This window comes from Mitosporidium daphniae (genome assembly GCF_000760515.2).
Source record: "Mitosporidium daphniae strain UGP3 chromosome Unknown contig-8, whole genome shotgun sequence".
NCBI classification, from domain to species: Eukaryota; Fungi; Microsporidia; genus Mitosporidium; species Mitosporidium daphniae.
The window spans coordinates 17,825-41,967 of NW_013546132.1; the positions used below are offsets into that span (position 1 = coordinate 17,825).

The window sequence follows — 24,143 nt, forward strand, 5'->3', positions numbered from 1 at the left end:
ATTGTACACTTCAATGTTTCAATTAAATTTATTGGCTGCCAATTCTATTTTCTATTTTTACATTTTTTTCATATTTACAGACCAAGGGTTGGTGTTTCTATTCAGCTGTGCATCTATGGTGGTCAATTGCGAAAGCCGGAATGCCCATGGATATACCATTGCAGGAAACTTTGCTTTATCCGATTCGAATGGCGTTTTCGACCGATCTGCCGCGTCATAGTAAACCGATGGGCTCGATGGGATCGAGTGGAGCGAATCGTCTACAAATCCGACAAAGCTGCTTTCGGAAAGCCTGATCGTTGGCGGCTGGTCACTAAATACTCCCAACCTTCCGATCGATTTCCCGTTTGGCTCTTCCAACTCTTCAGGAACCTTCGTGCGACCAGCTCTGTTCCTTTTCTTTTTGACCATCTTTACAATAATGAACAGCATGATCAGCACGAGGATCAGGATTCCACTGGTGTAGCATAACACTGTTTTCATGTGTTTATCCATGTACCTTAAAAATTGGATAGCGCAGCCTATTTTCACTTTTTCCGTTTGATTGGTTGTCGGCCAAATCCCAATCAATCTGGCTCGGTAAAATTACCCTGCCAAATGTCTCCGAATTTTGGCGTGTACATGTAAAGTTCGCGCTTACATGTACACAATTCTGGTGAGGCTGGCTTCTGTGGCCGGAGTTTCCAGCTGCCGTGCTATAGCGTGCCATGAAATTGGCGATCGAAATAAATGGTAAATTTGAGGAATTAAATTTCGTTTCAAAAGCCCTCAAGTGAAAACATTTTGCCAATGTAAAGGGTTAAATTTATTTACAAGTAAATTTCCATATCTTTATTAATGATACCAAAGGGATCAGCATCTCTTAATCCAGAAATGTCCTCGCCAATCAACGAAGAAAGTGTGCAAACCATTGAGGCGGGCGAGGCATCTGCTGCCCTTGCAGCCACTTCGGATAAACACTGGAACGAAAAGCCCCAAAGGGAAGGCTGTTGCCTTGGACGGCTCATAGGAAATCGCTTCAAGGTGGTTGCCAAAATCGGCGCAGGAGCATTTGGAACCATCTTTTCAGGCACAGATATAGTAACAAGTTCTCCAATCGCCATTAAGATTGAGCCCAAAGCCATCAAGGTGCGCCAATTGGCATATGAGGCCCATGTATATCGTGAGATTCAAGGCGTCGGTAAGAGACTTTGATCTTATTTATGTAGCCTGCATGCCTCGAATATACGCCTTTTTCGAGGAAGAAGCCGAAGGCGACTCTAGCTTGGTAATGGAGCTTCTAGGCCCATCTCTTGAGGAGCTTTTCAATAGGTCCAGTAGATTGTTTGCTCTCCCTATTGTGCTTATCCTAGCCGATCAAATGGTACGGTGCTATATTTTGTTTATCGTGCAGATTCAGCGGATAGAGTCGCTCCATTCTCGCTACTTTTTGCACCGGGACATCAAACCGGACAACTTTGTTGTTGGCCGAACTACGGATCCCTCCGATTCGGTGACCATTGATGGCAACACTTGTGTCTATCTGATTGATTTTGGGCTGGCAAAAGCTTATCGGAGACCAGGATCTGCGCACATTCCATTTCGCGATGGAAAACATTTGACGGGAACTGCACGATATGCCTCTTTAAATGCTCATCGGGGATATGAACAATCACGCAGAGACGATCTTGAAAGCTTGGGCTATGTCCTTATATATTTCCTTCGCGGCTCGCTTCCATGGCAAGGATTAGGTCGGCCTAAAAAGCCACCACCGGGAACACGTCCATCAGAACCCTCCCTCAATGCCAAATATGCTCGAATCTCTGAATGCAAAAAGGCAGTCAGCGTTGCAGAACTAACTCAAGGACTCCCCCCAGAGTTTGCTGCGTTCTTTACACACATCCGCGGATTGCGTTTTGAAGAAAGGCCAGATTACGAGTACTTGAGGAAGCTCTTCAGAGCGGTGGCACGAAGAGAGGCTCTTGAAAAGGGAGGAGAATCCATACGCGAGGCAATGGAAAAAAGAAAAAAACCGCTTGAAGATTCCCTTTCATCTCCTTTGAAGATACTTGGCGGTGGCTCTGCCTCTTCCCTGGTTACCATTCCGCCAAATTCTTCCACGCTTGGCATCAAGGAATATGTGCCTTGCGACGATGGTTGCACAAACGAACGACCCTCCTACCACCCAAGACTCGGCCTTCCAGAAACTTTACCTATCAACTTGACCATATCTGCGCCAAGAATAATTGTAAAGGAGACAAGTAATAATTATTATCCTACTCCCCACCATCACAACCACCATACAGGATTGTATCACCACCAGCAATCCCGCAAAAAGGACTCCTGTAATTAAATTTAAAAATAAATAAACTTTAAATTTACAATTTTAATCTTGCGAATTGTCCATGCTGCAGCGGTCTGCAGTGTATTTGGACGTGCTTGTGAGTGCTCTTCGCGCACGCAAGCTTCTTCACGAGGCTGCAATGCCTCTTCACTCAGATGAATTTGTAAGACGTGTCTCGGTTGATTGGAAGGCATTGGTATCCAAGCTTGAAACCACGATCCCTCTTCAATCCACCACGCATTTATCTGTGTGTCGCAATGGAGACCAGGCAATTACGAGAAATCTTGGCTCAATATATATCAGGCGCGTCATTATTCCATTTTTGCTGTTCCATTCGTACATCCAACGGGTTCGCCCCTCATCTGCTTCAGAGCCGAGTGGGCCTCACCTTCATTTTAAGCTTATCGAGTTCAACGGGGGTCAAACGATTATTCCAGAGCATTTTGAGCGACTACAGCAGCCATCTTATGGCTCTTTTTATGAAAGTGCATATCCAAGATCCATACCTCTTTGCTGGGTCTCTTTGCTCCACAAGAATGCTGCCCTTACAATTTCGCCATTGGATGATACACCGAGGGCCCCAACATTTCCAGAAAAGCGCCCAATGTTAAAGGATCGCTTTGCATACTACTATGTTCGAACGACAGCCGAAATGTCTACGAAAAAGCGGCATATGATCAAGACTGGAAACAGACTGCGGAAATACAAGGCAAAGAAGGCATTGCGAAAGGAGCGTGCAAAGATTCGGATGGTTCAACTTATCCGGAAATCATCAAATACCGCCAGAAATATTTTGAGGATGAAGCTGGGGGAGGAAAAGTACTCTCAGCTGCTTGCTTCTGCTACGTCCAAAAGCACATGCAGTTCTAGTGCCAACAGCACTCGCTGACCCTGCATTGGGATGTGGCGATTAGATTTGACAGTAACTTATACATAGCCCGTATGCTGTTTTATAAAACTTTAAGCTTACCATGCTGCCACCATTTGCGGTATAACGATGAGCCCCAAATCACGCTGAACGAACGTGGACCGGCATGTCGTAGGTTTTGGATTGCGGATTAATTTTCAACATTAAAATATTGGCACCATGGAGCCCTTTTTGTGGAGGCCAAAGACAAGCACGCTTTGCGTGCCAGTACGAGTTCGACCCAACTCTAGCCGAACTGGCATTGTCGCACTTACACCAGACGAACTTTCGGTCAGCATAAGTGCAGCACCGCAGGACGGGGAGGCCAATCAAATGCTTGTTTCTGTCCTTGCTCGCTCCTTTGGCATTCCCAAAAGCTACGTGTGTATTATTTCCGGACATAAATCGCGGGAAAAGGTTGTTTCGATAACACCACCGGTGCCCTCTGTCCCATATTCGCAGTTTGCAACCGGGATCCTGGCAAGGATCCGTGGCGAACTTGAAGAAGCCTCTAAATGAAGTTTTTCGCTACAACAAACACCTTCAACGTCTTTTGCTGCTCTTGACCCCGATGGAAACCAGCTTATTTGATAGGGGTGGCGAATACAACCCCGCAGGCTTGCCACATTAAAGTTTTGTTTAAGAGGCATTGTGGCCACGGTTTAATAACTTAGCTGGCTACTGTACAGTTGTTGTTTGTAGGCCGAAACAAGGTAGGAACGGGGCGAGACTTTTCGGTCAAAAATGCGAATTAGCGATCCGATGTATCCCAATTCTCGAAGCCATTGGACACGATCTGCAAGAATGAGCATCTCGTAACAGGGACCGAGTAACCTTTGGATTGCAAACAAAAGCGATAATTTACGAAATGCGTCAGAACTTTGCAATTCAGGAAGAATTGCGTTGAAGCACGCGTCGGTAAGGTTTTTAAACTTTTCCCCGCCCTGGAAAGGTTTCCGCTCATGTCCAAATATGGCGCGTGCAAACGCACCAAAGCCCAAATGCACAGGCACAGCTTTCATGGATCCAAGAAAAGGCAACGAAGAGCTATCAAATTCACCCTGCAGCTTGGAAACGGAAATGCAGCCCATACGAATCAAAAAGACCTAAAGCAAGAAACACAGCAAAAAATACATGGAAAAGCGCGCCATAGTAGTGCAGGAGCATCTCCTTATGTGAAATTCTCCGCTCAGGAGGAGCTTGGCACGCCGAATTTAGATGTCCCTTTGTTAATTTGATTTCGCAAAAATGCCTTGAAAGTGGAAAGTTTCCAGGAACATCTAGCCGATGGTAGCAGCAGCCGACTTGCAAAAGAATTTTTGCCGTTTCTTCTTGGGCCCATTTTCGTATCATCGATACAGATAGGTTACCACATCCGTGCAATGAGGTCCAAATAGACCATCTGTCCTCCTCTCCGTCATAAAGCCCCCTGGGCGAGTTCTCCGAAAAATATCCAGGCCGGAAGTTGATGTTAACATGTTCTGCCGTCGCTTTAAATGCCTTTGCTCTGGAGATTTTGAAATGCCTTTTGCTTGCAGCAAGACAATTGAGCTCTGATAGATCGATTCCCAGGATGGAGCGATTATTTCTTTGGCCACTCAGGGCTAAAAACGACGAAAGATATCCATGCCCGCAGCCAAGCTCCACAATCTTATCGATTGGGCCAGAAAGCAACGAATCAAAAATGCCCGACATAATGACAACCTCGTGTTTCTTCTTTGGAGACATACCCATCGTTAAATGCTGCGAGACAGCAATTGCATCATTTTTCCTGCTCAATAGATACTGCGTTTTATCATTCAAATCGACATCTTCAAAGGTCAGCACTCGGGACAAAAGATCCCTAAGTGCCTGCAGTTCTGCATCTCTTTGAAAGAAGCCTCCTTGATGCAGTTCAAAAAAATCTGGTATCAGCCCCTCCCCGGCCTCTGAGCAAAAATCATGGGCTGGAAAGCACCAAAGATGATTCTTTAAATGAATCGGAAACCGATCAGCTTCCCAGAGGTTATTTTCCAGAAAATCTATGGCAGAAAGAGACGCAACCCATGAGTAGTTTTTTTCCTCTAACAAGACCATGCATTCCCGAACCCATTCCATAGCTTTTTTAATTAAAACTCGCGGTTTAGGGTTAGGGTTGTCGGTTGAAAGCTAGTATAGACACCACTTCCCAGCCCAATCTTAGCCTCCGTGCTGCGCCTTGTTTAATTATTTAAGGGTTATGAGGAGGAAGGGCCTACAAGACACCAGAGATTCACTGAAATAAAAGTGATATGCTTTATAAATTAACAATATAGTACACCAAGGCCTAGATGGCAATAACATCATCATATACGATCACATCGTCGCCGCAACACACACTCAACAGCGCATCGCGGGGATCGGCTCCACTGCAGCCAATATCGTCCTCCAATCCACAATCAGACCCCAGCTTGACTTCTAAAAAGGCACCGCAGAAACATATTCCGCTACAATCGCAGATGGAATATTGGCAATAATCGGAATCAAGAGAAGACGTCATCGATTCCGAAGTGACAGAGTTACAATTGACTTCGTCCAAATCCAGAGAGGCATAGTTGACCATCAAAGACTTTGGATCGACGGTGAACGTCGTCGTCGGCCTAGGCACTGACCGCACAGAAGGCCAGCTGATGGAATCATCTTCCATCAAATCATCTGGAGCATCTTCGAGATCATCGGCAGAATCATCTTCCAGATCATCAGAATAACCGCCAGGAAATTCGATCTCAATGAACTCATCACATGAGGATTGTTGATCTGCAACGCTGACGCCAGCCAAGTCCTTTAACAGCCCAGACAGTATCCGATTCGAACTGGATTGCTTCTTTTCTTCGTTCGGCGGCTTTGGAACATGAACGGCCTCACAGAAGGGTACATCCGCAAGTCCACAGAGATTTTGATCGCGAGTATCAAACTTGAGAGCAGATATAAGCGACGATGTTTCTGAAGGTGAGAGCCACGACGTAACCTTTTCATAATAAACAACATCGTCATTGGGTGATGATGGATGATGGGCAGGTGCTAGGGGATTGCCATTAATAAAAGGGTCCGCATTGGGATTGCGAAAAACGGCTGTTTTTGCGATCTTTTTCAAAGGCGGAATTGAGGATCTCCGTCTGCCAAAGGTAGAGGAAGCCGATTGGATACGCGAAAAAACACGTTCATATTCTTCTGAAGACACAGGGTCATCAATCATTTGATCCATCTCAAGCAGCTCTTCCATCAGCAAATAATTTACCGGAGGAGAGAGTGCAGCAAACACGGGGGCAGCAGGAGACGTAGAGAGTGTCCTTTTCGCACCATTGGGACCTTCGTCTAAGGGAGACTCGCCAGACTCCTCTACTAAAGGAAAATATGCCAAAGGCGAAGTCGATGAAGCGGCATTAGCAGAAATCAGATTCAAGTGATTGTAAAATGAAGCCTGATGATCATACGAGATATTATTATCAATGATAACCAGAGATTCAGGTGAAGTGGAGGGAAAATCTGAAGATCCCCCGTAAGAAGGCGTCCAATCTTGCACCGGAGTGGCCGACTCTTCTGTTGACAGGATCTTTTTCTTTTTTAACGTCTGCGTAATGGAGTTGAAGACTCGCGGTGACATTTGCTTAAGAGCTTGTAGTAAAGTATCCTAAAAGGTAAATATCTGATCAATGGGTAGATGAAAAAGAAACTGATGGATCGAGCTTACTTTATCGACGTTTGAGAGCGTCTTAACGCATTTGGAGAGGACCGTCGATGACGAGGCGGACTGAAGCTGAGAAAGCGGGGTAGGAGCGCAAGTGCAGCTATCATCGCAAACAAGACAAAGGTGCGAAGAGTCTGTCGTCGCTGGAGAGTTCATCATCAAAGATGTCGCATTAGCAACTGCAAGACGAGACGATGCATCGGTATATAATTGTTGAGGATGGGACCCTCTTTGGTGGATGGGGATGGGCTGTGTGCCATTAGACGATGGCTTTGAGGCCGGAATGCTCTCCGAGCCACGCCGTCGACGGGGCACAGATGCACCACTCCCCGATCCTGTTCCTCGGACGTCAGTGTTGCAAGCGCTCGTGGACATCTCAAATAAGGGGATGTAACGGAAAATTAGCTTTTAAAATGTCGCGTAGTAAACAAATTACAATTTACAATCGATACTATTGGCTGATGTAGGCCAATCATGCTGTGATCTCCTCAAAAAGATTGAGTCATCGCATCGATGATGAGATGAGATCAAAGCACACGAACACTATCAAGCTACGCTGAAATATTTGTACAAATTGGGCACTTTTATCTGATCAACGCGATCCTTTTTGTCGCATCCATGGTATTTTATTTTCATGCAGTCTGCATTTGTCAGACTCAAATCCAAAGAAACCATTTTGTTACAGAAAAGTTTGACTCGACCAAAAAAATATTCGATATGTCATGCATGCAGGGGATACTATTTCTTCGCTAGATACATTAAGTTGATGACCTTTTGCATGGAACACATAATTTATTAAATTAACGTGGAGTAAAAATAAAATAAAATAAAATAAAATAAAGAAAATTAAATTCAAATTCGCATTTTACACGGCCATAAATAAAAATCCTTCAACGGTTTTTTTATCAAACACTACAATGCCACCTCGTCGAGCCCCGCAGCCTCCTCCTTCGTCTTCCGATTCCACTTCATCATCGGATTCAGAGTTATCTGACAAGGCCCTTAAAAGCATGAACGATACAGATGATAGCAGCAGCTCTTCCAGCTCCTCATCGTCTTCGTCCTCCGACTCGTCTTCAGATTCATCCTCTTCAGAATCGTCTTCAGATTCATCGTCTTCGTCCTCTGACTCGTCTTCGGATTCATCCTCCTCAGAATCGTCTTCAGATTCATCAGATGAGTCATCCTCTGAAGATTCTTCTTCTGAGAAAACATCCAAAAAAGACTCTTCCGATGATTCTTCAGATGACGAATCCTCCTCAGAAGGCTCTTCTTCATCTTCTGATGCTGACTCTGAAGAAGAAACAAAACCTCTTCATATTGAGCCCGCTCAATCCTTCACACCATCACCATCGTCGTCGCCACCGCCATCTGAATTCACACTATTTGTAGGTAACCTTCCATACGATGCTACAAAAGAGGCTCTTATGGACCTCTTTTCGCCATTTGGGCCAGTTCAAAGCGTTCGTTTGATTACCGATCAACGTACGGGCCGCTCTAAGGGCTTTGCTTATGTCATATTTGCGACAGAAGATTCTCTTGATGCCGTTCTCAGCGAGAATGCTTTAGAACTCTCCGGTCGAAGTCTCAATATAGACCGTGCCGCTTCGCGCCCTGCATCTGACGCACAAAGATTTCCAAGGGGTGCTTCGTCGGCACCGTCATCTCCTGGGTCCTCATCTCCACCGACTCCGACTCTTTTTGTTGGAAATCTTTCCTTTTCTGTCAGCGAATCGATGTTGAAGGATGCATTTTCCTCGTACGGTGAAGTCATATCCTGCCGTATTCCCACCAATACTGAGGACGGCCGATCTCGCGGCTATGGGTTTGTTCAATTTGCCGATACGTCGTCGGCTGTCGCCGCGCACGCCGCCCCTCGCTTTGAAATAGAGGGACGCTTTGTTAGACTTGACTTTGATAATCCATCTTCATCGCCACGAAAGCGCGAGTTTAATACTCCTCAGGGAGGTAATGGCCATCGCGGTGGTAACCGTGGCGGAAATCGCGGTGGAAACCGCGGCGGTCGTGCTTCTGCCGGCAGCCCTCCCCCCAGCAAGCACCAGCGCTACTTTGACTGATCTAACTTAATACACAGAAACAATTTAATTTTTAAATAGAGGCGGGGTTTTAAACGAATGTGTCTTTCAAGTAGCCAGGAATTCTCTATCGTTTGGTAAGAGGGGTCATTTAATTTGAATTTTGCCTCCGGTTTTATTATATTCCTTCACACTATCGTCCTGAATAACCGAAACCATTTAAATTTAAAAATATCACACTTTTCATAGATCGCACCCCCTTAATAATCATGCAATTTGCAAGACGAATTTAATTGACTAATATCCTTAAACCGAATGTATTTTTAATTATGAAAGCTAGCGTTCCTATAAATCTTCTCCTTGCTTTTGTCATTTGTTCGAATTTACTTTTCTTTGTATGTAGCTGTACTAAAGAACCTTTTGAGAATGTTTACTGCAATCTTGAAGATATTTTCGCTGACTTTATTCGCAGCTTACCTCAAAATGCTTTTAACCAAAAATATTTGGATATCTACAACGATCAAGTTAAGATAATGATTAAGCTCTTTGATTTTCTAAAAAAATATTTTTCGATATCCGGATTAAGTAAGCTGTCTCGAGTAAAACAAGCCAACTTTGGTATTTTCAAGTTAATCTCCGAGATTCAGAATGATCCAAATAATTGTCAAATGGAAAAGGCTTCCGAGCTATCAAAGCAGATTACTCAAGTAATTAATATGATAAAACATCAGAAGGATGAAATTAGAATGAAAAAACATGAAACTGGCCTAATCGACGATGATTTCAATTTTTTTAAAACAATCCACGATTATATCCAGGAAATTGAAGTTAACTTGAGTCGTTCAAGTGAGTTTCTTGAAAATATTATTCAAGATCAGGGCTCTTCGACATTAGATCCTTCTTGGATCGTTTGTGAACATTCAGAGGTTCAGGGCAATTACATCCTTGTTAATGCAGACAATGCTCGAGAACTTAATGACGAGGAATGCACTCCTCCAAAGATAATTCATAAACCTAAAAAAAGAGAATTCTCGATACTTTATGGCATACAACAAAATCAATTTTTTTTGAATGAAATTTTTTTGAAATTTGGGTTTCTTTTCGACCTTAAAAGGTCGAAAAGAAACCCAAAAGATGCTTTCAAAGAAAATCTTAAAATTGTGGTTCCTGAGTTAATAAAAGTAATTGAAGATGAAATCAAAGAACAACATAAGCAAGCAAAGATACTAGAAAATTGGAAAGAAGAGCTTTCTGAAAAAAATCGCATACCGTAGGTAGTCCAGGAAATTCTCAAATAGTGATCTTTATAACAACCCGCCCATTAATCGATCACTCAATAAAATATCAACGCATTAATATTTCGATAGCATCAATTCCAAATGGTTCCCATATAGCGAAAATTAAAAGAAGGCACAAAAACCGCGAAATGAGATGTGACCGTTGACAGGTTAGCCGCAAGTGATAAAAGATAGAATGTACTTGCAAACAATCCGACCCATATCAAGCCTCTCACCAGCACATTTCCGCATATTCCGAAGCTCCATCCGCTTTATCCAATTTGCCCCCTGCCGGTCGCTGCGGAAACGAGGTCCTCAACCTGCCCTACTAATCAAAATAAATCAACAAACATTAGGGGCAAGGTTGCCATTGGGCACCGCAACCGATCGATCAAGAGGGCTTTGCTACGGCCATGTCTAGATGACCTTCGTTTGGTATTGCGAGATAATTTATAAATTCTGAAAAGCCGGAATTTAACATTTTATAAAAGCAGAAAAAATTCCGCAACTCAATGGGCTCACCTTGTACGGCTACCGCTGTTTGTCTACCAACCCCCGATAGCGCCAGTTCGCCTGCAAAGAAAAAACTGTCGTCAAAGATCACCTCAATGAAGTTCATGCAAAGAGGTTTACTCCCTTCAGGGATGTCCTCTCACGCGTGCGGTACATCGAACCACCCAAGGAATCGACTGGTTGCCAAAAAAGGTGCAAAGTACTTGAGACAGTAAGTGATGCCATTGATTTTTTAGATCCTCAACACTATTCCATGTCGATTGGAGTGAAAATCATGGAGGAGATGCTAGGTTGGGACGTAATACCAAGCTTAGACGTCATTTCCCCGGCTCCAACAAGGAGGAAACCTTGCAGTGACTTTTTGCAAGCAAAAATGTCCAAGCTTTTGCTGGCGTAGGCGCCTTTCAATAAACCTAACCCTAACCCGTTGTCCATTTTTATTGTGCCACCGCACTCCACACCCAAATAGGGGCCCCCTTTCGAACCGGTTAAATTGACAAGCCCCACACACTCCGCCCTTTGCCCCTTTCGAGTCCAATCACCACTTGCCGTCAATATTTATTGAAATGGAGTGACGATGAGAAATGGAACATCAACGTCATCTCCCTCAGCGTCGCTAGCGAGTACTTCCAAAACAAATTCATCGCCAATGGAGCTCGTCGATCCAGTTACATGCTCGATCAGTGCGGGAAGGGTCAATGCCATTCGTTTTCGTTCTTCATCCTTTGATCTTATCATAAAAGGCGAGTAAAGCATCGATGTTCCACAAGAAACCATGGAAATATCCAGCTGCTCGTTCTCCTGAAAGTATTTGATAAGGTCTGCAAGGGTTTTGGTGGAATCCATTATAATCCTATCCCATAGTGTCCATGGCCGTCCTTTTGTTAACAACGCTGCCTGTATTGGCTCCGAAAAGGCAAAGAATGGAAGCGCCAAATTGCAAAACGCGTTCTTAAAGCTCTCCACTGGAATTTCTGCTTTGTTGAAAAGGAACTGAACAACCTAACAACGTTAAGCCAAGCGCATCATTACCTTGTAAAATTCGAGGGACACCAGTCCAGCTACAAACGCAGTTGTCGTCGCAATTGCGGGAATTATTTTCCCAGCAATGCCTTTGACAGTGTGTCGATCACTGACCGGAATGCCATAATTCATCGAGCGCAAATTTGCAGCGGCAGTTATAAAAGAAATGTGAAAGTTAGCATCGTCGTCCTAGCAGCAGATGAGCAAAAAACCTACCTTTTCAAAGGAAAGTGGCTTTGGGTGGCATGTTGCCACCTTGTTTGGCTCGGGCAGTAGCGAAAAAAGATCAAGCGAAACCTCTTTAGCTCCTTCCTGTTCAGCTTCTCGATCGGTCGTTGCAATTTTCATTCCATCTTTGGGTACAAATTTTTCGATTTTTGCCTTGCAGAGAATGTCTTCCAACTTGATCGGGGCCGATGGGATTTCAATCGAGTACGCATCGGCTCGAAGTCTTGCAGCCGAAAAAATAAACTCTTGATGCAGCGGGATCGAGAGGTCCAGCTCAATGGGCGTGGGGCACCGTTTGGGGCCCGACCAAAAATCGGCTCCCGTGCTTGTTTTTGTATCTGGAGGGAAATTGAACAGAAGCTGTGAAATGGGATTTCGAAAAGAGCCAACAAATAGCTTCATTGCCCATATGAGGCACGATTCGAAATCTTTTGGAAACTCATCCAAAAGCGTCTCCTTCAAAATGACAATGGAGTCTGGGGAGTTGGATGAAAATCGGTCCCTAAACTCGCCCAACGAACCAGACTCCAAGTATTGGCCCACAACTTCAGGGCCGTTCTTGAAAAGGCCTTGGAAAAGATCAAGTGCCCATTGGATCGTATGCTCCGGGTTGCTTGGAAAGTTTTTCAGTGTGCACACGGGAATCGATTTTTCTGGAGGATCCTGCGAGGACGAGTATGATTCTGTGACACGGGGCAACACAACCTATGCAGCCAATGAGAAATGATTGATATGAAGATGCAAAAGAATCAAAAAAGGAAACGCAAGGGTAAAATTGCGGGCCCAAAGGAAAAAAATAACATCTAAATTGCAAAGACAAAGCAGCAAAAGAGGAAGCCAAAGTGGAAGCGTATTTTTGTAACAAAGACGCGAAAATCAGCAAGCTGAAACACATACCTGGGTGTTGCACTTTGTACCCAATGTGCCGCTCTCCAGTAGCGGTTTCTCAAAGAAAACACATCTACGATCTACGTAACGCCTTGCATCGACATTATCCAAAGCGTTGACAACGATGTCGATACCAGAAAAAAAATTCCTTCCGAAAATATCTAAAATCACAGCAGTTCAAGTTACGTTCTGATTCGGGCGAAACTCGTTCTTGAAGTGCGACAATCGGCTTTTTCGTATAATCCGAGTTCATCCGCTCAACGGCGGCAGCGGCCGTGACGCTCTTTGGCATCTGAATATCGGTAGATCGAAAGAGGAGCTGTCGATTTAAATTGCTCCGCTCAATCAAGTCCATGTCCGTGACGACGATGGAGGAGGAACCACGAAGACCAACCCCCATCATTGCCCATATTTTCAATAGCTCACAACCGATTGCGCCAGCGCCCACCAGAAAAACCCCCTGCTGTTGGACAACATCAACAAACTTCTTCCCAAAAACAGCATATTGCATGTCATAGCGGCTATTGATTGGAGCCGTGTTTTCGGGTGTAGGAGCAAGCGGCCCTGCAGAATTTGGGAGGCATTCCGCGGCATCAAAGCAAAAGTACTGCTGGATGGGGCAAAATTTTCCACTGATAGACTAATGATCAGAGGGGGGAAGAATGGAACCTTTAGCGCCTCTTGAGCCACCAGCCCTCCAATGACGGAGCATATGGCCGGGATAGAGCCTGTCACGCCAAACGCAAATTGCCGCCACAAGTGTTCGTTTTTAGATCGATCCACGTTAAACAGAACGGACTTTTGCACACAAATCTCGATAAATCTATTCGCATCCTCTATGGATTGCGGAATCGGTAAACGCTCGTATTTTTTCCAAAAGCCCCCGATTGCAATGAACGCAATAAGAATGGGAAGTGACCGGTCATCCTTGGCAAAGTCCGAGCAAATGAATGGAACATGGGCGCCCTCCGAAAAGATGGCACTGGCTCTTTTCTATACAAAATAAGCAAAGATAAATTCGCACGAAATCAATCCGCTTTGGAACTTTGGTCTGCACAAATTCCCCTGAAAGCACGCCTTCTGGCATGCGGTTTGAGCCAATGTCAATTGTAAATGAAAAGGCATCAATGATTTTCTTGACAAAGAAAGGGCCAAACGTAGTGTTGGACTTTGATGGCACTAGTTTGACGGAATCGCCAGCCTCCAGTTGATGGCGAGAGTCTTCATGAGATGTCACAATGACCTCTGCATTTTCAAGCTGCGATAGATGATCATAGAGGCCGCTGAGTGGCGGCTCCCCATTCGTGTCCAGAACGGTGAAATTTTCCAGGAAATCGCAAAAAACGAACCCAAAGAGCCCACGTGCGCATGCGGCAATAAAATGAACGTTCATCGCAGCGCATTGCTCATCCAAAGCAACGACTTCGTCTGAAATTAGCAAAACCACGCACCTTCATAGTCGATAAGCTCGCTCAAGATCACAACATCTGCACTCTGTAGCAACGAATTGTCAACAAAGTAGCAAGGCCCTTTTTTCAAGGTGGATGACATTGAAAAGTCCGCTGATGATGCTTGCATTTTGGCGGGGTTTAAGCCAACCGTGACAGAAACGTTCATGTTGAGCGAACGGAGGTGCTCCAAAGACGCCTCATCACGCCGCGATCCGATGTCCTTCTCTGTGAGGTAGTACTAACCGTAAATTTAAGCGTAATACTTGTGAGCCAAAGTCTTGGATGGTTACCAATGTCTCGTCATAGATGACTAGCGAATGGACGCCTGCAAGGACGAGATTCTTGGCGATTTCCACGCCAAGACCACCCATACCGAGTAAAAGAACAGAAGAAGAAAGCATGCGTTTCATCGCATCATGGCCGAGGACGTACAATTGGCGTGAATACAACGACTCGTCAATCTCATGTTTTCTGGTTGTGGCCTGTTGGGGCATGAATAAAAATTATGTCAAATTGTAACTTGGCAAATAAATTTGAATTAAATTGAAATACAGTGCATGCGCCGGGGCTAATAACATGCACCATACCAAGCACGTAGTGGCGACGAATACTCCGCGTCAAGGTTGAGGAAGCCCAACGTCAGCCCTAACCACACAATTGCTCAAACGAGAGGCAGGTTATATAGTTGATAGCCTTAAGATACGGGGTTCCCTGCCAGGGTTACAAGTTCGTTTATTAAAATTTGTACAATATGATTATGCACCGCATCCACATCACATGTCGCAGTTAATCTGGCACTTGCAGTTTTCTTGGTAGGCAGAAATCCTCTTCTGCAGCTGGTCGATAATGGAGCAGCAGGAAGTCTCTGGGATTCGTTGACTCTCCAGCATAGCTACTTCTTGCTGCTTTTTTTCCAGCATCTTCAGCTGCGCGCTATCCCATTGTCCTCGCTGGACAGTCAGATCTAGCAATCGCTGTGCCAATGAAATCTCTAAGCCGCTTTGAAGCGCCATGTTCGTTGCCTGCTGGCATGGGCATGAGGATTTCTGTTTCTTGAAAAGATGGCCAAGAAGGGCTTCCACCGTTGAAAGCACTACGGCATGCATCTGAGCGCAGGCACTTTTGGAGATGGTAGCCCATGGCGCCAAACGCACAAGACTATATACATGCTCAAAGGGTCTTTCAGCACACCTACGCGAGAAATGAATCAGGAAAAAGCTCCACATTATTAACACCTACCTGATCATTAAATTTCTCATCAATACCTTGTAGTAGCGGCAAATCGTGGCAAGCGAGGTCTCCTCCTCCGTTGTCAGTAGCGCATCCTTACATGCACGTGGAAAATGCGCCTTGAGAAGTTCAATCCACGAAGAGCGCATAAGAAAAACCTCTCTGCTTTTAAGCAGCTGGCGATGAGCACGCGCAAGCGCATCCACCAGCTCTCTGAACTCGGAAAACTCGACATAAATTTCGTTGCGTGTTTTTCCGCTAGCACGGTCGATCGGGATATGGATGCCCGCAATCTCGACTTCATATTCGTGGAAAAAGGCTCGCACGTCGCCGCTGGAAACCTCCCATGGAATGTTGGTCATCTTAAGCAAGGGCCGCTCAACAGTACCGGGAAATCTAAAACGGCCCATCCGCTCCGCAAGACAAAGAACCTCGTCTTGCGTCTCGACGCAATCGCCAGCTGTAGGCGGGGCCCCCGCCCGAGGCCCCACATACAGGTCTCCAAAGCGTTCGCGAATGCGGAAGATCTGCAGCGCCGCAGAAAGAGGCGTAGGCTCCATGGCAGATTCCTACCACGGGTCCATATATGCTCCTCGCTATCAACCGATCAGCATAAAAGACGCATATCCAGGAAAGGAAACATCAAAATATTCAAGGGATTTTACTAAACTAGTGCGTGCTGAAATTCAACCCCAACTTCAATGTGTTCAATAAATTCATTTAATTAACTTCAGTGCAGCCCAGCCAGCTACCATGCCCGCTCCCGTGGACAACTGCGAGATCTGGGATATCTTCGAGGCAGAAGCAGAGGCTGTCGCCTCTCCCTGCCATGGGACTCCAGAAACTTGCGGCTGGTCCTCAGAAGCAGAGCTTGCTGTCACCTCTACGCGGAATTTTCTGCTTTCGAGCCCTGCATGTACGGTTCGTATACACCCATTTCCTGAAGTGCCAAAGCGGCAACGTCTTGACACGAGTTTGACAGAGGATGCCTTTGATACAAGCGAGATGCCAGCTTTGCCATCTTTTTCCGAGACATCATCAACCTTTGCTCTGTTTTCCCACAGTCTTTCTTCTGGTAGCTCGTCATTGATGATAACAGGAATTGATGGAACATCGAAGACATTCCCACGAAAAAGTAATGCTGCATCTGATGATATGGATTTCGATACGACTGATCGTACAGATCGCAGTATCCATCAGGCAGTTATTCGCGCTCTTGTCGCACCGACAGCCAGCTCACTTCACACCGATCAAAAAGCAAAACGGTTTGCGAGGCAGAATGTTCGTAGTTCTGGTGGGCTGTGGAGTCAAATTTTTGCTCCATTAAAGTTCACAGAGCTTGTTACGGCTGATCATGTGAATAAGGAAGTGCTTCAATGGCTCCTTTCGTGGAAAGAGCGGCATGCCTCGCCAACGGATGGCAAAAAGGTTTGCTTTTTTCATTTCCCACAAGATTCTCATATTACATGGACGTCCTGGCTGTGGAAAAAGCACCCTTGTTCGGGTCACTGCAGAGGCCATCGGGTTTTCCCCACTGATCATAAATGCGGCAACAGGCGAAGAAAATGCAGCATCTGTTACGGAAAAGATTACCACTGGCCTTACCACGGATTCCCTTGCTCTCACTTCCTTGTCCGGATCAAAGGCCTTTTTGGTGCTTCTGGAAGAACTAGATGCAGCACCTGCCGACATTTGCAGCGCTATTGTGAACGCTATTATTCGTGTAGTGACAAACGGGCAGCCAGTTCGCCGCCCCATTGTTGTTATATGCGCAGATCCATGGGTGTATACTTTAAAGCCGCTGAGGGCCGTTGCTCACATGGTTGCTTGCACTGTATCTGTGCCGCGGGCTGCAGAGCGGCTGCAAGAAATTCTTACTGCACAATGCATTGCTAACCGGGAGCGCCCTCAACTCGAAAAACTCGTCAGCCTTACCGGTGGTGATATCCGTGAATCACTGAATGCCTTACAGTTTGCCGCTATCGAAGTCCAACAAGAGACGATATTAGGATTAGATCCTCATGACGCTAGTAAAAAATCCAACGAGAATCCTCGATACAACACCCCAAATTTGGTATCTCGGGCGATTGTATCGATCACTAGTACTGCATGTGCACCCTCAGCGAGTCTCTATTTTAAGGTGTTTTTGTTGCTTCTATTCTTTTTAGGTCATGGAGGACATCTTTCTGACGCGAGATCGCCTTGGGCCCCTTTCTGTGGCAACAGGACAAGGCTCTGAACGACAACAATTGTTGAGTCTTCTGTTTCGAAGACTCGAGCTTTTGGGTGACGATCTCGAACGCGTTTTTGAAGGCTGCTTCGAAGCGTACCTGCGCTGTGCGTCGTTTGGCAGCGTCATTGGAAACCAACTCGCCAAGGTAACTTTTTCGATCATTAATCAATGTGCAGGTAATGTCCTTGTAGCTCTATTTTCTCATAGGTAAGCGTTCTGGTTATTTAGTTTTATTTACCCAGGTGGTCGAGCTAACAGAATTGATTGCTTGCAAAGATGTCGGCGATATCCAGCGGGGCCATACAGGCCTCTCTCTGCTTCCAGCAGTTGTGCTGCAGTTTCACATCGGGTTTGGAGGTGGCATTTCGCTCCGCCTTACGCCAACCATCAGGAGCTCCATCGTAACACTGCCAAAGGCACATCGCGAAGCAACACGCCTTTGTGATGAACGTCAGAGTTCTATAAGCTTTTGGCTTCACGAGGGTCATCGGACGGCGCCAAATTCGCTGTCTCTTTTTGCATCGATGGCGGCACGTCGCACTTCCCTTGCGCATGAGGTAATGGTACATTGCTCTCATCATACTTAGGTATATATTGTTCTTTGCTATTTTTAGGTACCAGCGGCATTTTGATTGCTAGGTTCTGCCGTTTCTGAGCGCAAGATTGCGACCACCCGCCTCGCTATTGCTGCCCGGCCGTATCGGCTCAGATGCCTTGACCGAGTTTGCAAGATTTCTGCATGCATATGCACTTACCGTTGAGCCCGCGATAGACAGTGCCACGATATTGATTCCACAGTATGCGATTGGACTTTACGGTGATAGATTGAAAATTGAGCACAATCTCAATTCATCCATACTGACCCTTCTTCCCACCGTTACGAGGATGGTAGAAGAATTTAGGATAAAGCAGCTGGCACTCGCGCGCAACAGAAATTCAGGAGCCTTTCGTGCCATATCAAGTGCCTTCATTAAGCAAACGCTTGAAGAGCCAATCAAGGAACTCACCAAGGCGATTGGCTCGGCTTCCGAGCCTGTAAAGACCAGGCGGGACTTTTTTGGGCGACCGATGGCAGAACCCTTGGCAGCTGCGCCAGCGAATGGCTCTACAAAATCGGGCTCGCGTATTACGTTCAAGTTCCAGGAAAAGTCTGCACATGCCGTCCGACGCAATATCTCTATTTCTCGCCTGATATACAGGCAGCCTTCGTAGCCGTTTTGCAAAATGGTAATTAAAATTTGGAGAATTGAACCAACTCATGATAAATGTGAAGCGCTTTCGCAGGCGAAGGCCTCCAGAAGAAGGCATACCGCGGATCGTGCCCTGCGGCGAGCTTAGTAAGATAAGACGATCGGCCCTAGACTTAATCAATCTTGATGACGACGAAGACGACCATAAAAATAGTGGCAAACAGAGAAGCTTGGCAGCAAGAGGAGATGCTCCTGCGTTGCAAAATTATCGTCTATCGGAGGATTTTCCATCAAATGAATGTCAGCAACCAGGAAAAAAGGAAGCTGCTACAGTGCGCAGGGTATTAATACAGAGCCAACGAGCTATTCCGGACACCAATGCAAAATCCGTCTCGGGCTTTTGGACAGAACTGGCAGGGGAAGATGGGCCTACAAAACGGCCCAGACCGCATGTTGCAATTGCATCCGAGGCCCAAATATCCCCAGCCTCTGGGGTCCAACAATCTGCAACAACAGGTTCGCCCACCGTATATAAATCCTCCTTATTTCGCAGCAGAATGGGGCAGGAGCCGGGAAAATGAAATTTATTTAACAGGATACAAGCTTTCGCTTCCTGTGGATCGCATTCGGGCTCTGATTTCCCCTGGACCTGCTTGCAAATTACAGAAAGCACGGAGATTCTTTGCAAATAAATACCATCCAGTTTGAATCTGAATTGAAATTGTAGCAGGACAAAGTCTGAACGGGTGCATCCGAAAATAAGCCGCGAGTCCATTGATTAACACTGGACCGGATTGATCCTAATGAACTTCCAATATCCGTTTGGTGCCGTATTTTCCCATCCAGTTTTTTCTAGTCTTAAAATGGAAATGAAATATGAGATGCAAGATTTGATAACATCAAGTGAAAGCTGCTGTTAAAGATTATCTTTGTAATGTTCATTTGTGGGAACATTTTCTGCAAGTGCTGCTTAGAGTTGGAGTATAAAGGTCTTGATTGGAGATTTTTGTGCTTTCCAACTAGTTGAGAGGAGGTTTTTAGGAAAAGCAACCTGAAATTTTTCCGGATTTCATGGGTAACAGATTTGGCAAGAGGAGCACCTTCCCGGCTGCACACAAATTCCTTGCAGGTACGTCATATGTGGTCGACTGCTTTACGCATGATGCAATCCCTGGTGTCACTGCATATTTTCTAAGGTAATTCTAACAACAGCCTATTCATAGGTATCGCCTGACACCACCTCTAATCCTAGTCACTTTCACGCAGATCATTATGCAGGGCTTGGACGGAAGTTCCGAGGCACACCGATATTCTGCTCACCCATAACTGCCCAATTGTGTCAACTGCAACTCCGCCTTCCTGCAGCTATGTTACATCCCCTACCTTTGGGATGTCCCATATTGGTTTCCGAAATCATCCAAAAGGAAAGAGAATATGCATGTGTCAGTTTAAAAGATGAGCATATAAGGCTTTCTGATAATGATGCCGAAAATCCTGTTGACATAAATATACTTGATGCAGATACTTCTGAGCGAAGCCTCTCGACTTATCCAGAAATATCCCAACCACGAGTAAGTGTTACACTTTTCGATGCCAACCATTGCCCTGGAGCAGTGATGTTCCTTTTTACGATCGAAGATGCCTCTAGCAAGATTTCCCGGCATATTCTACATACTGGTGATTTTAGAGCCTGCCCTGAACGGATCATCGGGGCACCTGCTCTCACCCCCTTCCGTAAGGTCATCGAGGCCAATATTGATGAAGGTATTGACCAATTATATTATCGCAGTAGGTAAAGGCGATGAACTATCTGGATCTGCCATACAGAAACAGGCAAGCAAGCCCAAAGTTCTGGACGTGGTATACTTGGACACGACATATATGGAAAGCCGCATGGTGTTTCCGTCGCAGGAGCATGTGCTCACACTGCTTACAGACGAAGTCCATCGTATTGTGGTGCAAGGAAATCGCGGTAAGCTTATTCCGCTCTCATACTTGATCGTTGTGGGCACATACACAATTGGCAAAGAAAGAGTTTGCGAGCGGCTGGCCAAATTGCTCGCTACCCGTCTATGGACAGCTTCTGATCGTAAAAGGGCAATTATGGAGCTTCTTTTTCCTGCGGAAATGCTGAGTGATGACCCGCTCACAGCGCGAGTACATGTCGTCAATATGATGGATCTCTCCTCAGACGAGGTCCTTGGGGCAATGTTGGATCGTTTCCGACCGCACTATACGCACATCATCGCGGTTCGTGCCACAGGATGGACGGCTGGGCAACCCTTTAGATCAAAAGTGGCCCCTAAAGCCAAGATGGTCACGGGAATTAAATTTGCCACCAAAGCCGAACTGACCATTGAACCTCATCAAGCTAGTGGAGATCATTTGATGATTGAGAAAACAATCGAAGCAGGGAGTGCTAAAGTTTGTATCAAACAGGAAGGCATTGATCCCAACGACTTACAGGATGCACAAAAACAGACTCAATATGTGGAAAAGCCGACACTATCCACGGGCCAGACCCAGCCTTCAATTAGAAGCAGCAGCCGAAAAGGCACGCTTCCACGTCACCGAGGCCGAATCACTTTTCTAGAAGTGCCATACTCGGAGCACTCGAGCTCAGAAGAGTTACAGAATTTCCTCGCCGCCTTTCAAATTGGTACAGTGATCCCAACGGTGGAGGGCAGTTGGTCTTATTCCAAATGAAATATCCCATGAGTCAAATTACCCGGTTCTGGATCTGTTGATTATCTCCATTAAACTTTTAATTTATGAGCATGGCCCACCCTTTTGAAAAGTTACATGTAATTAATGATTCTTTGGCACTAGCTACCAACATTTATTGCCACTTGGAATTTTTGTAGGCCCAATTTACATGCAAGCCTCCTTTGTAGGCCCAATTTTTAACCACACCCTAGCTTGGTGCCCGTCAGTATCGCTTTGCATATCCTCTATTTTGTTAAAGTGCATCGTCGTCTTCTGTTGAAGATGTGATTTTTATTTAGATACAATTAACTTCTACGAACAGGTAGCATTTGGGTGGGTCTCACTATCCCTACCCCCAGTCTGATATAATTGGGCAAGAAAGTCCGACGAAGAGCATAGAGATGTTCCACCAATAGCAACCTCGATGCCTGGCCAATTTCGGGCAAGAAAAGCAGAGAGGCTCTGGTACTCGTCATACGCAATTCCGCCAACTACGAATACAACCAGACGCTTTGGCAACATTGAGCTACCTGCTGTCACTGGCATTCGAGACTCTCCTTCTCCACGAAGAGCCGCATCTACATATCGAATGATTGGCATCAAAGCATCATCATCACCAGAGGGCGATAAAACCTGGTTGGAAATTCTTTGGATCCCTTGCATCACCATCTTTGCAATGCGAGATGAAGCTACCACATTTCCAGACGTGGAAAGCGTCTCAAAGATCGATACTTTCTGCTCTGGAATGTCGTTTGGGGTGGCGTTTGGAGAAGTAGAATCTGATAATGAAGAGGCCATGGTAAATTCAGGAACAATAGCATGAAGGGCCTTTGCCAGCGATGCTGATTCCTTAAGGCTAAACTTTTCTATTAAAAATGGAAGCAGCCTTTGGTCTTTTCCTGAAGAGAGAAAAACGACAAGCAAAAGCCGAATTCTATCACCTTCGTCAATGGGATCGAGTTCAGGAAGTGAAATATTAGCAGATGGCTGAGCAGTTTCCAATTCTCGAAAAAGGTCGGGACGTCTTTGGGATATCTGTGGAAGGAGAGCAGATGCCAGCAACAAATGTGTGTCGATCCAATGCTTTTTTTCTCGAAGAGCTGGAATCTCCTCAAGAGCCTTTCGAAGCGGTTCGATTTCATCCCCATCTCCTCCAGAAATTTGAGCATATGCTTTTTGATACGTCTGCAATTCATCTCCGAAAAGCGTACAAGCATCTGGAAAAGAAAGCCTCGATGCATGTTTCCAAATGGGATCCTTCCAAGAAAGTAGTAGCTGGGCGGACTCTTCTTTTCCAAGCGAGAGAATTCTATTTAGCCTGACCGGGAAAAAATCATGGACCAGCGCTCCATAGCTCCATTTATGTCTTAGAGGCGAAATTAAATCCTGATTCCTGTCGAATAGCAGCATTAAATCCGAGCATGGGGGCGACGGTATTTTTGGCCGCCGATTCTTTGCACTCAAATAAAAGTCCCGAATTTTCGATTGAAGGCGTCGGACCAAAAGATTGACAAATGCAGATGACCCGCATTGTAGCGGCAAGATGGCGAGATTCGCCATTTCTAGGCAATAAAAATGGAATAAAACTACCAAATGTTACGGCCACAGATAATAAGCCATTTGAGCAGTCTTCAACGAGCTTCATGACAGATTCATCGTGCAAATTAGCAATTGCTTTTGACATGATCGTAAAGGAGCTTTCAAGTCCAAGAGAAAAAAGATCCTCCTCCAAAGAGATAAAATTTACAAGGCGGTCGACAACCTAAACATTTGAAAGGCACCCTACTTTGGTGACTTTAGACGATGATTTAACGGTTGCAACTGCAGCCCCTTGTGCAAGGTCCTCTAGATTTTCTCTAGAAATTGATCCACAAAAATTGAAGTCATATGTCTTTGGCTGGCGAGGCAAAGAAACCAAGTCGCACGAAGTTAAGCTTCTGATGTTTTCTGCCGTTGGCTCGATAAAGTAACATGATATTGTGTCCGGAAGAGAGGGGATCTCCTTTTCAATCGGCCTAAATTCAGGTTAAAATATTTACAAGAATAATGTCACTCCCCGTGAACGCAATTCGTCAATGTCAATTGAAGGGGCCAGGATTTGCTGTGTTCTGGCATCCAAAATCAATATAATCCAAGATGCATCAGAAGTGCCTTCAACGTCACTGGCATCATTAAGCATTGCAAAAATAGCCCCTATGAAAAGAAATATTAATTGCGAAAATAATACTTTTCTGCAGCGATCTAAGCGAGTTCTGAGCGATTGTTACAGCTCGCAATTCCTCTGGCAGGCTGGATTTTTTAAATTCTTCCAGAAATTTGAAATACTGTGAAATCCCGGCCTTTGGAGAAGTGAGCAGATTGTCCTTGTTCTTCTCAGTGGGAGATACCAATGAAGAGGACGATGATATTGATGTCATGATAAATTAATTTTA

General features: G+C 45.4%; 15 protein-coding genes across 15 annotated transcripts; 9 read left to right on the forward strand and 6 right to left on the reverse strand.

Annotated features, from left to right (window-relative positions):
• Positions 1-57: 57 nt before the first annotated feature.
• Positions 58-411, reverse strand: DI09_8p110 (uncharacterized protein; the record flags this gene model as incomplete). The annotated part of the gene is made up of 1 exon (XM_013381045.1): positions 58-411. The coding sequence occupies one exon, from the start codon at positions 409-411 to the stop codon at positions 58-60; it is 354 nt and encodes a 117-aa protein (XP_013236499.1).
• A 426-nt stretch (positions 412-837) lies between these two features.
• Positions 838-2,332, forward strand: DI09_8p120 (uncharacterized protein; the record flags this gene model as incomplete). Its single annotated transcript, XM_013381046.1, has 2 exons — positions 838-1,180; positions 1,209-2,332. The coding sequence occupies 2 exons, from the start codon at positions 838-840 to the stop codon at positions 2,330-2,332; spliced, it is 1,467 nt and encodes a 488-aa protein (XP_013236500.1).
• Positions 2,333-2,384: 52 nt separating this feature from the next.
• Positions 2,385-3,212, forward strand: DI09_8p130 (uncharacterized protein; the record flags this gene model as incomplete). The annotated part of the gene is made up of 1 exon (XM_013381047.1): positions 2,385-3,212. One exon carries the CDS (start codon positions 2,385-2,387, stop codon positions 3,210-3,212), a length of 828 nt encoding a protein of 275 aa, XP_013236501.1.
• A 198-nt stretch (positions 3,213-3,410) lies between these two features.
• DI09_8p140 (uncharacterized protein) lies at positions 3,411-3,749 on the forward strand (the record flags this gene model as incomplete). Its single annotated transcript, XM_013381048.1, has 1 exon — positions 3,411-3,749. One exon carries the CDS (start codon positions 3,411-3,413, stop codon positions 3,747-3,749), a length of 339 nt encoding a protein of 112 aa, XP_013236502.1.
• Positions 3,750-3,892: 143 nt separating this feature from the next.
• DI09_8p150 (uncharacterized protein) lies at positions 3,893-5,327 on the reverse strand (the record flags this gene model as incomplete). The annotated part of the gene is made up of 2 exons (XM_013381049.1): positions 3,893-4,277; positions 4,324-5,327. The coding sequence occupies 2 exons, from the start codon at positions 5,325-5,327 to the stop codon at positions 3,893-3,895; spliced, it is 1,389 nt and encodes a 462-aa protein (XP_013236503.1).
• Positions 5,328-5,535: 208 nt separating this feature from the next.
• Positions 5,536-7,311, reverse strand: DI09_8p160 (uncharacterized protein; the record flags this gene model as incomplete). The annotated part of the gene is made up of 2 exons (XM_013381050.1): positions 5,536-6,879; positions 6,940-7,311. 2 exons carry the CDS (start codon positions 7,309-7,311, stop codon positions 5,536-5,538), a joined length of 1,716 nt encoding a protein of 571 aa, XP_013236504.1.
• Positions 7,312-7,853: 542 nt separating this feature from the next.
• DI09_8p170 (uncharacterized protein) lies at positions 7,854-9,014 on the forward strand (the record flags this gene model as incomplete). Its single annotated transcript, XM_013381051.1, has 1 exon — positions 7,854-9,014. One exon carries the CDS (start codon positions 7,854-7,856, stop codon positions 9,012-9,014), a length of 1,161 nt encoding a protein of 386 aa, XP_013236505.1.
• Positions 9,015-9,301: 287 nt separating this feature from the next.
• On the forward strand, positions 9,302-10,246 carry DI09_8p180 (uncharacterized protein; the record flags this gene model as incomplete). The annotated part of the gene is made up of 1 exon (XM_013381052.1): positions 9,302-10,246. The coding sequence occupies one exon, from the start codon at positions 9,302-9,304 to the stop codon at positions 10,244-10,246; it is 945 nt and encodes a 314-aa protein (XP_013236506.1).
• Positions 10,247-10,761: 515 nt separating this feature from the next.
• Positions 10,762-11,119, forward strand: DI09_8p190 (uncharacterized protein; the record flags this gene model as incomplete). The annotated part of the gene is made up of 2 exons (XM_013381053.1): positions 10,762-10,973; positions 11,053-11,119. The coding sequence occupies 2 exons, from the start codon at positions 10,762-10,764 to the stop codon at positions 11,117-11,119; spliced, it is 279 nt and encodes a 92-aa protein (XP_013236507.1).
• A 201-nt stretch (positions 11,120-11,320) lies between these two features.
• On the reverse strand, positions 11,321-14,846 carry DI09_8p200 (ubiquitin-activating enzyme E1; the record flags this gene model as incomplete). Its single annotated transcript, XM_013381054.1, has 9 exons — positions 11,321-11,764; positions 11,795-11,974; positions 12,002-12,718; positions 12,911-13,062; positions 13,088-13,511; positions 13,535-13,894; positions 13,926-14,329; positions 14,353-14,590; positions 14,616-14,846. The coding sequence occupies 9 exons, from the start codon at positions 14,844-14,846 to the stop codon at positions 11,321-11,323; spliced, it is 3,150 nt and encodes a 1,049-aa protein (XP_013236508.1).
• Positions 14,847-15,125: 279 nt separating this feature from the next.
• Positions 15,126-16,142, reverse strand: DI09_8p210 (uncharacterized protein; the record flags this gene model as incomplete). Its single annotated transcript, XM_013381055.1, has 2 exons — positions 15,126-15,543; positions 15,592-16,142. 2 exons carry the CDS (start codon positions 16,140-16,142, stop codon positions 15,126-15,128), a joined length of 969 nt encoding a protein of 322 aa, XP_013236509.1.
• Positions 16,143-16,335: 193 nt separating this feature from the next.
• On the forward strand, positions 16,336-19,027 carry DI09_8p220 (chromosome transmission fidelity protein; the record flags this gene model as incomplete). The annotated part of the gene is made up of 5 exons (XM_013381056.1): positions 16,336-16,938; positions 16,979-17,656; positions 17,751-17,960; positions 18,058-18,372; positions 18,455-19,027. The coding sequence occupies 5 exons, from the start codon at positions 16,336-16,338 to the stop codon at positions 19,025-19,027; spliced, it is 2,379 nt and encodes a 792-aa protein (XP_013236510.1).
• A 46-nt stretch (positions 19,028-19,073) lies between these two features.
• On the forward strand, positions 19,074-19,713 carry DI09_8p230 (uncharacterized protein; the record flags this gene model as incomplete). The annotated part of the gene is made up of 2 exons (XM_013381057.1): positions 19,074-19,532; positions 19,609-19,713. 2 exons carry the CDS (start codon positions 19,074-19,076, stop codon positions 19,711-19,713), a joined length of 564 nt encoding a protein of 187 aa, XP_013236511.1.
• Positions 19,714-20,076: 363 nt separating this feature from the next.
• DI09_8p240 (uncharacterized protein) lies at positions 20,077-21,711 on the forward strand (the record flags this gene model as incomplete). The annotated part of the gene is made up of 3 exons (XM_013381058.1): positions 20,077-20,201; positions 20,258-20,739; positions 20,795-21,711. The coding sequence occupies 3 exons, from the start codon at positions 20,077-20,079 to the stop codon at positions 21,709-21,711; spliced, it is 1,524 nt and encodes a 507-aa protein (XP_013236512.1).
• Positions 21,712-22,023: 312 nt separating this feature from the next.
• DI09_8p250 (uncharacterized protein) lies at positions 22,024-23,890 on the reverse strand (the record flags this gene model as incomplete). Its single annotated transcript, XM_013381059.1, has 3 exons — positions 22,024-23,097; positions 23,144-23,473; positions 23,765-23,890. 3 exons carry the CDS (start codon positions 23,888-23,890, stop codon positions 22,024-22,026), a joined length of 1,530 nt encoding a protein of 509 aa, XP_013236513.1.
• Between the last annotated feature and the right edge of the window lie 253 nt (positions 23,891-24,143).